Source organism: Pseudorca crassidens, chromosome 14, assembly GCF_039906515.1.
Source record: "Pseudorca crassidens isolate mPseCra1 chromosome 14, mPseCra1.hap1, whole genome shotgun sequence".
Lineage (NCBI taxonomy): Eukaryota > Metazoa > Chordata > Mammalia > Artiodactyla > Delphinidae > Pseudorca > Pseudorca crassidens.
The window spans coordinates 60,828,094-60,844,287 of NC_090309.1; the positions used below are offsets into that span (position 1 = coordinate 60,828,094).

General features: G+C 39.0%; 1 protein-coding gene across 5 annotated transcripts in view; it reads left to right on the forward strand.

The window, feature by feature from the left end:
- Positions 1-16,194, forward strand: part of MAP4K3 (mitogen-activated protein kinase kinase kinase kinase 3) — a 189,034-nt gene that overhangs the window by 61,370 nt on the left and 111,470 nt on the right. For 4 of the 5 annotated variants that reach the window (XM_067703185.1, XM_067703187.1, XM_067703186.1 and 1 more), the window contains exon 2: positions 565-622. In XM_067703185.1, coding sequence (XP_067559286.1) covers positions 565-622 — 58 coding nt within the window. Of the gene's footprint in view, positions 1-564; positions 623-16,194 lie in introns of those variants that run through there. The other variant, XM_067703191.1, reaches the window with a different exon arrangement.

The window sequence follows — 16,194 nt, forward strand, 5'->3', positions numbered from 1 at the left end:
TCAGATTCCTCATCTGCAACACGGGAATAGTATTAGTACCTACCTCATAAGATTGTTGTAAGGATTAAACGAATTAATATAAAAACACTTAGAGGGCTTCCCTGGTGGCGCAGTGGTTGAGAGTCCGCCTGCCGATGCAGGGGACACGGGTTCGTGCCCCGGTCCGGGAAGATCCTACATGCCGCGGAGCGGCTGGGCCCGTGAGCCATGGCCGCTGAGCCTGCACGTCCGGAGCATGTGCTCCGCAATGGAAGAGGCCACAACAGTGGAGGCCCGCGTACTGCAAAAAAACCCCCAAAACACTTAGAATAGTGCCTGATATATGTATACTAAGGTCTGTGCTTCTGTTAACAATATTATTATCACCATTATTAAATTTATACATAGATTAATGTTGAAATTCATTTTGAAGAATATACTGTTTGTTTTGTAAATATAAATCACTTTCGCAATTCTTGCTTTAAAAGACTTTTCTGAATAATTGAAAATAAATAAAAGCTAAAATTACATTTTATGAAGTTTTTATGAAAGCTTTTTTCACAATTATCTTTTCTTTTCTTTTAGGCACGAAATGTTAACACCGGTGAATTGGCAGCAATTAAAGTAATAAAATTGGAACCAGGTAAATTCATTGAAATTTGGTGTTTCTTATTGCTCTCAGCCACTGGATAGCTTTCAGGCTTGTTTTAATGATGTTTGGTCAACCTTCTCTTGTTGTTCCCAACATCTGGCAAATAGGACTAGTGTCTACTCTTCCCTTCACCTCTTTGAGACCTGTAGACACGTTGCCCAGTTCTTCCCTGAAAAATAGCTAATAATCGCGGGAGGGAGGGGAGCTCCTGAGGAGACTTTGTTCCTTCTGGACGCAGTTGAGCTCCCTTGTCACATGTCGTTAGTGGTGTATTTCCAGGTTAACACTGTCCAGTGATGAGGGGCAGTGTGACGCAGTGGAAAGAATGGGACTGAAATTTGCTGGTTGTAGTCCAGCTCTTCGTGTCCCACTGTCTTGCTCTGTGAACTTGGGCAGGTAACTTAAGCTCTGAGTCTCGGTTTCCTCAATAAACCTAGCTCTCATATTTCACAGGTCGTTAAGATTGTAATAGCTACCTTCCACCTTTAGTAGCTTGTCAAGCCTCTAGGACTGCTCCATATGTTTCGTCTGCTTCAACTGTATTCTATCCCTGAATTCCCCCCACTCCCTGCAAACATACCCTTCCCTCTTTTTCTCCCTCCCACCATAAGTAAGTAAGTGTACTAGTGTCTAGACTGAGTTCCACGGCGATGATAGTGCCTTTCTGAGGGTGCCTTTCAGTATGGGCACAAATACATCCAGTAATTTTTTTTTTTTTTAAGTGTAGGCAACTTTTTCTATGAAAGTCGAGATAGTAAAATATTTTAGGCTTTTTGGACCACAGGTAGTCTCTGAATACAGTTCTCTCTCTCTTCCTCCCTCTCTCTTTTCATCCTCCTAAAATATAAAAACCATTCTTTGCTGAAAAGCCATTCTTAGCAAACCAGGCCACCTGCGCTTGTAGTTTGCCCACCCCTGATTTAGATCATCAGTAGACTTTTTAGAAGTGCTATTAAGATGAAGTTTGAAGGATGTGTTGACTGACTGTGATCAAACCACACTCAAATATAATGAATTAAAAAAATACTTTTTAAGTTACAGGTATTTACAGATTTTTTATATTCTAATTATATTCTAGCATCACATGACAAAGCTTTTTCTGTTCTCTGAATCTCCTGTTGTTTAGCGGAAATTTGAAATTGACAAAATCTGAGGTTAAGAAAGAAATTAAAGGTTTGACATTTGAAGCAGGGCCTCCATTTTTAATCATTAAGAAGTGGCTATGTTATTGATGAAGTAGTCTCTAACTGGTAGCAGTATGTACATACATCATTCCTTCAAATCAGTTTAGTGCCTCCTCTTTCAGGAAGCCTTCCTCCCCTGACCCCTGCCCTGACTAAGATGACTCCTGCAGGAATAGCTCTGGAATACCACTTACCACAGCTGTGCTTCCAGAGTCGTCTTTCTTTGTTCCTAAGTTTTAATCGAATTTGTGTCCACAGCACTCAACTTAGCATCGGTGCATAGTACACATTCAGGACATCTTAAAATTTCCTTTAAAAAATTAGGAACTTAAAATCTTATTGTTCATCAAGTCATTTGTTTACTGATTAGTGAATTTTTTGTGTTATGTTCATCTTGAACACTGCCTTGTATATGTAGATCATTGTAATAAAATAAAACACAATTAAATAAAAAGAAAAAAGCTTATTCCTATTCTGCCACTCAGAGATAACAAGAGTTACTACCATATATGTTATTAGTTGTACACTTAAATTTAGTTTATATTGGATTCCCTACTTGTGTGTTCATAGAAGTCACCTGAATTTTTTTTTTGGCTGCGTGTGTGGCTTGCAGGATCTTAGTTCCCCGACCAGGGATTGAACCCCGGCCCCCTGCAGTGGAACCCGGAGTCCTAACCATTGGACCGCCAAGGAATTCCCCCTGAATTTTTCCGTTTAATTTCTTTATTTTAATTTGTTTATATCCTGTGAGAAATGTTTAACTTGTTGGTGAGCTTGAAGTATATGGCACAGTGGTTAAGTGCACAGACTCCAAAGCCAGACTACTTTGATTCTAGTCTGGCTTGACCACATTGCTTAAGCTTTTCGGATGGACCTCTGTTTCCTCATCCCTAAAATGGGGATAATAATAGTAACTTCCTCTTAACGTTGTTGTAAGGATTAAGTAAGCTAATATATCTAAAGCACTTTAAGAGTTTCTTTAAAAGTTTCTTAATTTGCCATAATGATGTAGCAATTCCACTCTTGTGTATCTACCCACACAATTTTCACACACAGATGTTCACAGCAGTGTTATTCATAATAGACAGAAGCTGGAAACAACCTAACTGCCCATCAACTGGTAAATGAATAGACAAAATGTGTCCATACAGTGGAATACTATTCAGCAATAAAAAGAAACAAACTGTTGATACATGCTGTGACATAAATGAACCTTAAAAACATGTAAAGTGAAAGAAGCCAGATAAAAGAGACTGCATATTATATGATTCCATTTATGTGAAATGTTTAGAAAAGGCAAATCTACAGAGTCAGAAAGTGGATTCGTGGGCTGATGTATGTGGCAGGAGGATTAATAATTAATGGGCATGAGGGATCTTATTGGGTAATGGAAATATTCTAAAACTGATTTATAGTGAACTTGGTGAATTTACTAAAAAAATCATTGAATTATGCACTTGATATGGATGAATTACATGATTTTAAAATATGCCTTAATACAGTTATAAAAAATAACCACAATACCATTGTAGTCTCTTACGATATTAATAATAGCTTCTTAATAACAAATAAGTTTCACACATTGTAATTAGTTGATGTGTCTCAAATTTCTTTTATATCCATAGGTTGTGCCTTCATCTCTGTTTGTCTTTTTCTTTGCCTTTTGTTTGTTTGAAGAAACTTGGTTATTTGTCCTGTAGGATTTTCCCTCAGTCGGGGTTTTGCCAGCTGCCTCCCTGTAGGATCATTTAGTGTGTTCTTCTGTGAGTTAGTGGTTAGTTCTAGAAGACTGGTAAGATTCAGGTTTGATTTGGCATGTGGTGGAAGAGGACAGCTTTGTTGGTGGTATTATGTTCTCATTTTTCTAAATTACAATTCTGATACCCAGTCTTTGACATTTTGAAAAACAGAAACTAAATCTGAAATAGTCAAGTGTAGTGGGAATGATTTTAAGAATTTGCATCCAAAGTTGTTTTTTTTTTTTCCCCCTCTTTTTCTTTATAACTGATATCCAGTTTGAACGTGAAGCTAGATGAAAACTTCTTTGGACATTTGGACAAAATTGTTTACTTAAGTGTGAATTTGGTCCAAGTATCTCACTGGGGCTTCTAATCTTATTCCTGTGGCTTTAATTTAGATTTGATTTTCTCAATTGTTCTTTGATTAAGCATCAGTCTATAACATTTTTTAACTTAAGTTGCAAGGACAATGTTTGATCATTGTAATAAAAGTTAAAAAAATACAATTAAACAAGAAGAAGAAGCTAAACATCATTCATCATTCTGCCACCTCTATAAACACTTGACTTTTAGTGGTTTTCTCCAGATTTTTTTGTGTATTTATGTACAGGCATACCTAGTTTTATTGGGCTTCACTTTACTGTGCTTCACAAATACTGTGTTTTTTACAAATTGAAGGTTTGTGGTGATCCTGCATTGAGCAAGTCTGTTGGCACCATTTTTCCAGTAGCTTTTGCTCACTTTGTGTCACTGTGTCACATTTTGGCAATTCCCATAATTCAAACATTTTCATTATTAGTATAACGTGTTATGGTCATCTGTGATCAGTGATGTTAATGGCAAAAAGATTACGACTTGCCGAAGGCTCAGATGATGGTTAGCAATTTTTAGCAATAAAGTATTTTTAAATTAAGGTATGTACTTTTTTTTTTAGATATAATGCTATTGCTTAATAGACTACAGTTAGTGTAAACATAACTTTCATATGTACTGGGAAACCAAGAAATTAGTGTGACTTGCTTTATTGCAGTCTTCTGGAACTAAACCCACAACATCTCTGAGGTATGCCTGTACAAACACCTAACATATATACTGCACACACAGAGACACACACACTTACCTACGCAGACCACAAAGGGCTGGGCAGAGTTCAGAGATGGATAAGAATGTCCTGAGATCAGCTTGATTTGCATGCTTACTGCTGAACCGGTAAACAAGCATTGCAAAGGATAAGTAAGAGAAGAATACCATGAGTGGGCACAGCTCCCCAGTGCTTCCCCAGGTCCTCAGAGGTGACCCAGACTGGTAGTCCGTGCAGTGCGTGTTTTGGCAACCACAAAACACCTGGCTTGCTGCCATTTATGCTATCAGGCTTGCGGGGGGACAGCATCAATACTCAGCGAGTGGTGTAACTCTTCTTAGAAAAGGCAATTATTTGTTGTGACACTGTTCAGTAGTTTTGTGTTCTACTTCTTACTATGTCCTCAGATCTGTAGCTGGCCTGGCCATTGCCTACGAAAGATGCAAACACATGTATATGTACATGAGTGTGTTTTATCCATAAATGGGTTGATTTTTTACGTTTTCTTTTCATTTGAAAAGCAGTTCATGAATTTTTTCTGTGTTAGTATTTCTACACCACCATTTTTTAGTTGGCTGCATAGTATTCAGCAGTATAAATTATAGCTGTTTACTCAGTCCCTAATGATTATAACACTTAAGTTTTTACGATTATAAACCTTGTACCTCTATTTATTATGTATCATGTACCTATGAGGACATCTTTTGTCCTTGTACATATGATTATTTTGTCATGATAAATTAATTAGCTGGTCAGAGGATATGTACATTTTTAGGAGTTTTGACATATACTAGGGATTATGCCTGACATTTCCAGGGTTTGGTTTTTTGTTTTTTGGTTTTTTTCCTATACATTTGCCCACAAAAGGATATCATTATAATAAAATCTTTACTATTGATCAAAAAGTGATGTCTTACTGTTAATTAACATTTCTCTGTCTTCCAGTGATTAGGTATCTTTTTTCCCCATATACTTCTTGGCCTTTTATTTTTATTTTATGAAGAGCTTGTTTGTGTCAGTCATTTAACAAATATTTATTCATTGTCTGCTACGTGCCAGGCATTGGTCTAGGTGCTGGGCACATAGTGGTAAATAAGGCAGACTCTTACCCTTGAGAAGCTTATATTTTAGTTCAAAGTGACAGGAAACACGTAAACAGATAAGATAATTCATGAACTAAAATGAGGTAATGTTGAAAGTGGCCAGAGGCTACTTTAGCCAGTGTGGTTAAGGGAGACCTTCAGAGCACGTGGCATTTGGGTTGAGACTTGAACGATGAGAAGGCAATAGTCATGTGACAGTGTTGCGGGGGAGAGCATCCTAGGTGGTCAAGGGCAAGTGCAGTGACTCTGAGACAAGAATGAGTGCTGCAAGGCTGAGGACAGAGAGAAGGCCTGTATGGCTGGATCATTGTGAGCCAGTGGGAGCAGGGTGTGCAAGGGGGCTGGAAAGCTAGTCAGGGACTAGGTTATAGATGGCCTTGGGCACTGTGGTAAGGAGGTTAGATTTTACTTGAAGCTCAGTGGAAAGCTTTTGGAGGATGTTTGGCCTGAGCAACTGGGTGATACTTTAGGTTCTGTTTACTGACATGGGGAAGACTTGAAGTGTGGATGGAATCAGTAGTCCTCTATTTATTATGTATGTTTTAGGCATCTGCTAGATATCTAGTTGGAGATGTTGAATAGGCAGTTTGACACATGCATCTGGAGCTTTAGGAGAAGTTAGGTTACACATACAGATTTGAGGGTCCTCAGCATGTAGGTCGTCCATGAAGCCGTGGAAGTAGATGAGGTTACCTGAGAAGAAAGGAGAGATAGAGAAGGATGGCCCAGGTTGTAACCCTGGGTGATTTCAATACTAGAGGTCTGCTAGAGGAGGAGGTCCCAGCAAAGAAAACTTGAAAACAGGTAACAAATTAGGTAGGAGAAATATCTGCTGAGGGTTTTGTCAGTGAAGCCTTAGAAGAAAGTCTTTCAGGCAGGAGGGAGATTAAACTGTGTCAGATGATGCTGAGATATGTGGAGTAAGATGAGGATTGAGAATTGGGCATTGGTTTTGATGACTTTGATAAATCAGATTAGTGGTTAAGGAGTGAATGAGAGGAAAGGAAGTGAAGATAGCAAGAAAGATTCTCCTCTCAAGGCCTTTTGCTGAAAAGGTTAGCAGAGAAATGGGGCATTAGCTGGAGTGGGACCTGGAGTTTATGGAAGGTTTTTCTAGAATACATGATACTCAGTTATGTTTTGTGCCAGTGCAGTGAGAATAAACCAGTAGAGAAGAAGAAATAGATGTTGCAGAAGCTAATGCAGATAACTCCAGGAATAAAGTCCGAGAAAATGAAGAGACAGGATCCAAGGCATAAGTCTAAGAGCAAGGAGACTTGATTCATTTTAACAGGAGATAAGGCAGAGGATGAGTATATAAGCAGGTAGGAGGACAGAATTGATAGTGGAAAGATTGGTTATTACCTGATTGTGCCCCTTTTCCTTTTGAACTATAGGACACGGTTATCAAAGCTTTATGCTTTGAAAGGCTTGCCAATCCCACTATTTATTTATATGTATGTGTATATTTTATATACACATATAAACTTTTGACTTTCGTTGTACTTTTTTTTTTTAACATTTAGATCTTAGATCCATGTAGAATTAGTTTGATGTATGATGTGAAGTAAAAATCGAACTTAATTTTTTTTTCTCAAATAGTTAAATCTAGCTCTTTGGTATAATTGGCTCTGTTCTGGGCTTTCTGTTTTAATTTAAGGAATTGCCTATTTATTTTGTTGCCAATACCACACTGAAGCTAGCCTTTAAAATAATACTTGTTCCTGAGATAGGTTGTTGCAAAGAATATTTTTTATAGAACCTGATGAAGATTAACATAATGATTGATAATGACATATTGTTTGGATATCAGAGATAGATAAAATAATGTAAGATACTCAATGACATCGGAAAATAAAGGATTCCATAAAGGTGAGTTTTCTAAAATCCTCTTTAAATTGCAAAAATTGTTTTAACCATTGTGTTTGTAAATATTTCTCAAATGCATTTCACCTCAAATAACATACTGAGAGTAGTGTAGTTATCATAATGTAACCAATAGTTATAAGTTGTCCTCAGCAGCTCATGACAAAGAGAAATATTGTGGTGCCTCTCAGAAAAAGGCTCTAAATGACAGTGACTGAACGACAATGATGTTTCTCCCTCTCTCCGTGTCACTAGTTGCTTCTTTTTGGCCACGCTGAGCAGCTTGTCGAGTCCTAACCCCTGGACCTCCAGGGAATTCCCTAGTTGCTTCTCTTTAGGTTGGTAAACATTTACTGACATACATTAAGATAAATGGTAAGGCACATTTCTTGATTTTGAAGTCTAGCCCTTTATATCTGCCTCCTCTGTCTCCTGTTTCTGTTGTGTTGTTGGCCAGGAGATTGGACAATCAGATTTGTTAGAATTGCATCTAATGAAAAAGTGAATATGCTGTGAGCTTATCAGAAGAACTTTCCTTTGAACTTTGAGTCATCTCTTACCTTCTCAAGGTACTTTTTGTCCATGCCTGGTTCTCATTTATGTCCTGAAAAGTTAAAGTTACTAAATAAGTGCTTAGTTTGAAACTTAATCGTTTCTACGATGGGTAGTGGAAGTCAAAGAGAGAGCATATAGCGTAGTGGTTAAGAATGCGGACTTTGGACCCAGAGTGCTTTGATTAAAATTGAGGCTCCATCATAGTAAACTGTGTGACCTTGGAAGATTATTAACCTCTCTACCTATTTTTCCTTTCTGCAAAGTAGGGGCAGTAATAGTTCTACCTCATAGGGTTGTTGTAAAAATTTAGTAGTTTAATGTATTTGAAGTACTTAAAATAGCTGTAATTTTTATTAATAGGGACTTAAAACTGTTATAAATACATTGATGTATTGTGCAATTAAAATGAATAAAATTATAAGCTATTATGTTTTCTTGTTCTAGAAAACAAATGCAACAACTGATTTCTTATACTGTCTACTGACTTAATCCTCTCTCTTACTATCCACTCCCCCACCTCTCCCCGCAGTACACATGCATACACTCTTACACATGCCATAGAGCTGCTAGAGATACTGAACATGCTTTGGGTGTTAGACTTTTCTTTGTGATGCTCTGGGGGCTGTGGAATGAGGCAAGCTTATAAAATTATTTCCTTAAACTTACCTTCTTTCAGTTACTACTCATGTACAGTGACATAAAGTTCAGGAATTGCCTTTTTTGAACTTAAATATTATGCCTACAGTAGACTATAAAATCCTCGATGGAGGAGGCTTTGTCTCTTAATTATAACCTTGAGACATTGTACAGCTCTATGCACATAAATGTTTGGTAAATATTTTACTGAATGAATATTGTATATGATAAACTAAAACATCCAGAATGATTTTTTTTTATGTGAAAACATTTTTTATGTTCAAAAAACCCCACAACTTACGAGTTCTGTTCCTAGAGTTCTTATACTTTGTGGAACAAAGCAACTTTCTAACCTTTTGAGCATACCCATCCTACTTGCTGGAGAAAAATATTTATTATTTGTAAGATAAAATAAAATCAATCTCCAGGTAAACAAATTAACCCTTTTTATATGTTTAGTTTGGATCTTAGATATATACATATTTAGTCTTAAAAGTCTATAGGTGTCATGTATATAAGTAACATTAATAGGCTCTGAAGTACTGACAGGTCCTTTTAAAATTAAAAACCAGGGGAAACACAGCTATCATATTGAGTTTGCTTTCTATGTCAGAGGAGGTACAGGGGAGAATTTGGCAGCAGAATCCAAACGGGTCCAGAAATCAGTAGAAAATAATGATGATGTGCAGAACTTGGCTTAAGAGGAATCCACTTTCTTTTTTAAAATATTGATTTATTTATTTTTGGCTGTGTTGGGTCTTCGTTGCTACGTGCGGGCTTTCTCTAGCTGCAGCGAGCAGGGGCTACTCTTCGTTGCGGTGCGCGGGCTTCTCATTGCGATGGCTTCTCTTGTTGTGGCTCACGGGCTCTAGAGCACAGGCTCAATAGTTGTGGCGCATGGACTTAGTTGCTCCGCGGCATGGGGGATCTTCCCGGACCAGGGCTCGAACCTGTCCCCTGCATTGGCAGGCAGGTTCTTAACCACTGCACCAGCAGGGAAGTCCCAGGAATTGACTTTCTTATTAGTGTTTTTCCAGATGGTAGAATTATTTTTCTTAAATTCACATATCCACATAGCAACTGCAACAGCAACACTAATGGTGATAAAAGTCACAGCAGCCACTTTTTGGATACTTGCTTAGGACAGTGTGCCAGACCCTGTACTGAGCTCTTCATCTGCATTGTCTCACAGTAATCACGCTGTGCAGTAGGTATGGTATTATCATCCCCATCTCACAGGATAGAGGCACAGAAAGATTAAGTAATTTGCCTAGGGCTGTATGACAGAGGAGCAAACTTAAATCCAGGTTATGCCTCCCTAGAGCCTGTGTTATTATGTATGTTGCTTTACAGATGCTTCCTGGAATTTTTAGAATAATTCCCAGTTCTCCAGCAATATTTTTTGAAAGTTTGCCTCTCTACTATAGAGCTCATTATTCATTTATTTTCAATGTTAAATTAAATTTTAAGTTTTTATAGTTTTTTAAAATTTATTATATTTATTATTTTTGGCTGCATTGGGTCTTCGTTGCTGCGCGCGGGCTTTCTCTAGTTGTGGTGAGCGGGGGCTACTCTTCGATGTGGTGCATGGGCTTCTCATTGCAGTGGCTTCTCTTGTTGTGGAACACGGACTCTAGGCGTGCGGGCTTCAGTAGTTGTGGCGCGTGGGCTTCAGTAGTTGTGGCTCGCAGGCTCTAGAGTACAGGCTCAGTAGTTGTGGCGCATGGGCTTAGTTGCTCCACGGCATGTGGGATCTTCCCGGACCAGGGCTCGAACCCGTGTCCCCTGAATTGGCAGGGGGATTCTTAACCACTGTGCCACCAGGGAAGCCCTATAATTTTTATTTAACATAATTTCAGACTTTAGGGGAAATGTTGAAAGAATAGTACAAAGAATTTCAATATTTCATCAAGATTTCTCAGTATTAATATTTGCTGCATTTGCTTTATCTTTTCCTTATCTTATCCACTTAAAGATACCCTCTTCCCCTGAATACTTTAGTGTGTACTTCGTTAGAGCAATGAAATGTCATTCATTGCCTTACATAACAGTACAATCATCAAAATCAGGAAATTAATGCTGCTACAGGGCTGTTATTTAATGCACAGACCTTATTCAGATTTTGTCAGTTGCCCCAATAATACCTTTTTAGGAAAAAGAAAATCTGGGATAATGTGTTGCATTCAGTTGCCAGGTCTCTTCAGTTTTTTTTGTCTGTTTGTTTTTCAATCTGAAAGAGTTACTGAGCCTTTGTTTTGAATGCTAGGTCTGTTTATTGCTACTGATGCATAGTTTCTACTAGGTTGTCTTAAGGGATAGAGCCAGGAAATAGATGTATGTATGCACACATAAATATGTACATACCCACACACCTCTCCCTTCCCTACCCCCCATCTATCTTTATCGAAAACTATGACTTCATGCTTATACCTCCAATACCAGTCTAACACCATAAAGTTCATTCTCTCTTTTCTTTCCATATATGTAACTTCCTTCTCCAACAGAGGGAAACCTGGTTTCCGTTATCGGTAGTATATTTACTTACTTGCTTAATCCTTGAACATAAAAGTAATTTCAGAATTGTTAACCTATGCCTCTGAGAACTCAGCTACTAACTGGAGGTCATCGTTTGTTTAGAATATTTATCTCTAGGCTGAGGAAGTATAGTGTTCTAAAATCTGGTTCTCCTTGTGTCTCTCCCTTTGAAAATTGCTTATGTTATTCTGTTGACGTTTGTATGGTGTATTAGTTTCCAGGCTGCCATAACAAAGTAGCACAAACTAGGTGGCTTGAAACAACAGAAATTTATCCTCTAACAGTTATGGAGGCTACAAGTTGGAAATCAAGGCGTCAGCAGAGTTGGTTCTTTCTGAGAACCCTGAAAAATATGTTCCTTGCTTCTCTAGCTTCTGGTGATGGCCAGCAACCCTTGGCGTCCCTTGGCTTTTAGGTGGTTCCAGTCTCTGCCTCCGTCATCACAGAGCAAACAGCCTGTGTCCAAATTTCCCCTTCATATGAGAACACCAGTCCTAGAGACTACCATAAAGGCCTCATCTTAGCATGATGACAGCAAGACCCTGTTTCCAAATAGGATCACGTTCACAAGCGCTGGAGGTTCAGTTCACCATATCTTTTGGGGGGACACATTTCAACCCATGATACATGACCAATTTATTTGTTTCTGTTTGTATTCATTTTGGGGATGCCTCCTTCATCTTTGATTTTATTTCTTTTAGAGTATTTTTTTAAGTATGTGCAACTTGAACATGATTCAGGGAAGTGTCATTCTTTTATCTTTTTTTATCCTATTCCCACTCCTCCGCTGTTGATAACCACTATTTTTGGTCTCAGGTTTATCCTTTCCATGTTTTGTTTTGTTTACCCAAATGAGCAGATACATGAATATTTTCTTATTTTCTCTTCTTTTCTTTTACAAAAGGTAGCATACTATAGCTATCCCTTTGAATTTTGCCCTTTTCACTTAACAGTCTGTCTGGGAAGTCATTCCACATTAATTCTCATTCTGCATAATACTCCATCATATGAATCAGTCACTGCTCTATGTGTGCGCCTCTAGGCTGGTTCCAATACATTACATTTACAAATAACGCTGCTGGTAAAATTTATGTCATCCATATTGAGAAATGCTACAAAACGGGGAACCTCGGAAACGTTATGCTAAATGAAAGAAGCCAAACACAATAGGTCACATACTGTGTATTTCCATTTATGTGAAATATACAGCATAAGTAAATCCGTAGAGACAGAAAGCAGATTTGTTGTCGCCAGGGACTCTGGGGAGAGGGGGATGGGAAGTGACTGCTTAGTGGGTATGGGGTCACCTTTGGAGGTGATAAAATGTTTTGAATTTAATTTAAACATCCTCTTGTTTTTCTTGCTGATGTTGGTGCTGTTGACATTTAGGCCACTGGATAGTCAGTGCATCTTTAAACGCCTCCCACAAAGAACAGACCCTGAAGTTTATCATTTTAATGACAGTGTGTGTAAAGTATACACTGTCTGTTCACACCTTTTTTTGATTGCCCCGTCAGAGTTAATTTACCTCCTCTGTCTTTCACTTTACAGAGTTTTGTTTTTCTGTTGCCCTGGAGAAAGTTGAAGTCTGATGATGCTGGCGCTAAAGTATCTGTGTGGGAAAATGGGGGGCATGGTCCAGGATGGGAGTGGGTCATAAAGGATGTAAGCCAGAAAGATACTTAGGGCCAGATTGTGTACCATGATACCTTCTATTTCATGCCAGAATGTCTAGAGCTGTGGGTCACTGAAGGTCATTAGAGAGAAGACTAATATTTAGTCTGTGTTTTAAAAGATAACAGGCAGTAATGTGGCGAATGTACTGAAATGTAAGTCAGTACTGGAAACAGGGAGACCAGTGAAGAGGTATATTGAGAAGGGTTTTAGGAAAAGAATGTGTATGTGTGTATAACTGAGTCACTTTGCTGTACAGCAGAGATTGGCACAGCACTGTAAATCAACTCTACTTCAATAAAAAAAAATTTTTTTAAAGAAGGGTATTAGAGTTCAGGTTAACTGCTATAACAAAGAAACCCCAAAATAAAGTGACCTAAACAAGATAGACATTTATTTCTTTCTCACATAACAGTTCTGAGGTGAGTCCAAGTTGGTAGTTCAGTTCTGTTCCATGAGGTCATTCAGGGATACATGTTCCTTCCATTTTATGCCATCACCCAGTAGAGCACTCATTCATCTGCTTATGTGAGGTTAGGTCACTGGTATGTCCATCTTTAGCTTGCTGGAAGAGAGACAGGTATTTTAAGGCAAGCAGCTTTTCTTTTAAGGAAGTGAGGTTGGAAGTCACATACCAGTCGCATACTCATTTTTGTGCTAGAACTTAACTTCCATGGCCACACAAATGCAAGAGAGGCTGGGAAATGTGGTCTTTAGCTAGGCAGCTACATGTCCAAGAAGAAGGAAAGAATGGCCATTGGAGGCACAAATCGCAGTCTACCCCAGGAGGCAATTGGGGTATTATTATGAGGATTTGAACCAGGATAGTTACAATAGGGCTAGAACTGAGATGTGTTTAGGAAGTAGACTGAAGAGAAAGAATATATTTCCATTCATCTGAGACATCTTGATTACGAGGTGTTTAGAGACTGTGTAGTTGTGTGCAGTTGTTAATTCGATCTACAGGTCTGGAGCTCAGGAGAGAGGTCTTGGCTGAAGGGGTGGACTTGGAAATCATTGGTGTTTGGTAGTAGTTGCAGTTGGAGAATTTCAAAAAGAAAGAGGGGGTCACTAGTACCAGATGTTGCTGATACGTCAGGTAGAATGAGAATTGATAAGAGGCCTTTGATTTGGCTCTTAGAATGACATGGACCTTTGCAAGAGTAATTTCAGCAGAGTCATGGAGTGAAGAATAGATGGTAGTGGGCTGAGGAATGAATGGAAGTCATGAAAAGGAAGCAAAGCTCAGACAGTTTTTTGAAGAAATTTGACTGTGAAAGTGGGGACTGGTTTAATATAGGAGGAGCAAGGTTAAGGGAAGGTTTTTCACGTTTTTAAAAAAATTAATTAATTTTATTTTTGGCTGTGTTGGGTCTTCATTGCTAAGCGTGGGCTTTCTCTAGTTGCAGGGAGTGGGGGCTACTCTTCGTTGCAGTGCGCAGGCTTCTCATTTCAATGGCTTCTCGTTGTGGAGGAGGGGCTGTAGGCGTGCGGGCTTCAGTAGTTGCAGCACTTGGGCTCAGTAGTTGCGGCACGCGGGCCCAAGAGTCCGTGGCCTTCAGTAGTTGTGGTTCGCAGGCTCTAGAGTGCAGGCTAAGTAGTCGTGGCACGGGGGCTTACTTGCTCCGCAGTATGTGGGACCTTCCCAGACCAGGGCTCGAACCTGTGTCCCCTGCATTGGCAGGCGGATTCTTAACCACTGTGCTACCAGGGAAGTCCAGGTTTTTCACTTTGAGGTAAGTTTGAGCATGTTTGTAGGCTGAGAGGAAAATGTGAGTGGTGATAGAATAAAGGTATCAAAGACAATATAAATGATGGAGCAAGGTTCTGAGAGGGCTTGGAAGGAGATAGGATCAGGAGGTACCTCTTTTGAAAAGAAAGAAAGTACCTCTTTTGGGATCACAACTTTGTAAAGGGCCAATAGTGGGCACAAAAAAAGATCAGTTTTAAGGTTGAGGAGAAGGTAGCGAAAGAAGATCTTTACATCAGGGTCTCCATTTTCTCAGATGTAGGAAGGTAGGTCCATAGCTGTGAGTGAAGTTGAGGTGGGTAGGTATGATATCTGAGGAATAATGGACATGACTTTTTATTGTTGTTTTAAGAGCCGTTGTAGGAAATAGAAGAAACTGACTAGTTAACAGTGGTGGGACTGTTGTGCAGTGTTACATACCTAATTGAAGTTAGAAATCAACCATTTTTATTATTCCCATTGACATAGCTATGCTACTATTCAAAAGCTGTTGCTAGAACATCACCTAAAAACAATATGTAATTAATTTTCACCTATTAAAAGATCTTTTCTCTAGAAATTAGAGTTATGGGGAAATTAGTATTAAGAGAATTAGACAAGGTACTACCCCACGGTAGGTACACTTGTCCCTATTTTATTTTATTTTTATTTTTATTTATTTATTTATTTTTGGCTGCATTGGGTCTTCGTTGCTGCATGCAGGCTTTCTCTAGTTGCGGCAGGCGGGGGCCACTCCCTGCCGCGATGCGCGGGCCTCTCATTGCGGTGGCCTTTCCTGCTGCGGAGCACGGGCTCAATGCACACAGGCTCAGTAGTTGTGGCATGTGGGCTCAGCAGTTGTGGCTCGCGGGCTCCAGAGCTCAGGCTCAGCAGTTGTAGCGCACAGGCCTAGTTGCTCCACTGAATGTGGGAGCCTCCCCGCCCAGGGCTCGAACCCGTGTCTCTATTTTTAAAACTGCTCATTAGTGCATTTCCTGTCCTGTTACATGAATTATCCATCCATGTTACCTTTTCCCCAAAGTCTCAGAGGATAACAAGCATATATTCGTAAATTTATCTTCAGCCTTCCTCATAAAGTGGGTAAAAAAACAAACCTGAGAAATGCTAAACAGTTGTTTAATGAGAGATAGAAAAGAGAAAAACAGTACCCAGATATGTCACTTGATGATCTCATCCGCCTGCAGAAAGTCTTCTTGATTCCCAATGTGTAATGCAAACCATTGACTTCTGGCATTTTACTTAAAATGCTGTTAATATAAATTTAATATTTATTGCACTCCCATAATATACCACTATAGGAGCAAGTCCAGTTTCCATTTAAGACTATTGCTTCTAACAAGGCTTACATTTTCTTGATGTTTTATGAATTACATTGTAGTCCCAGAGATCTTAACAATAAAATACTAACCTACACTTGTTATCTCATATTTTTTATGATAG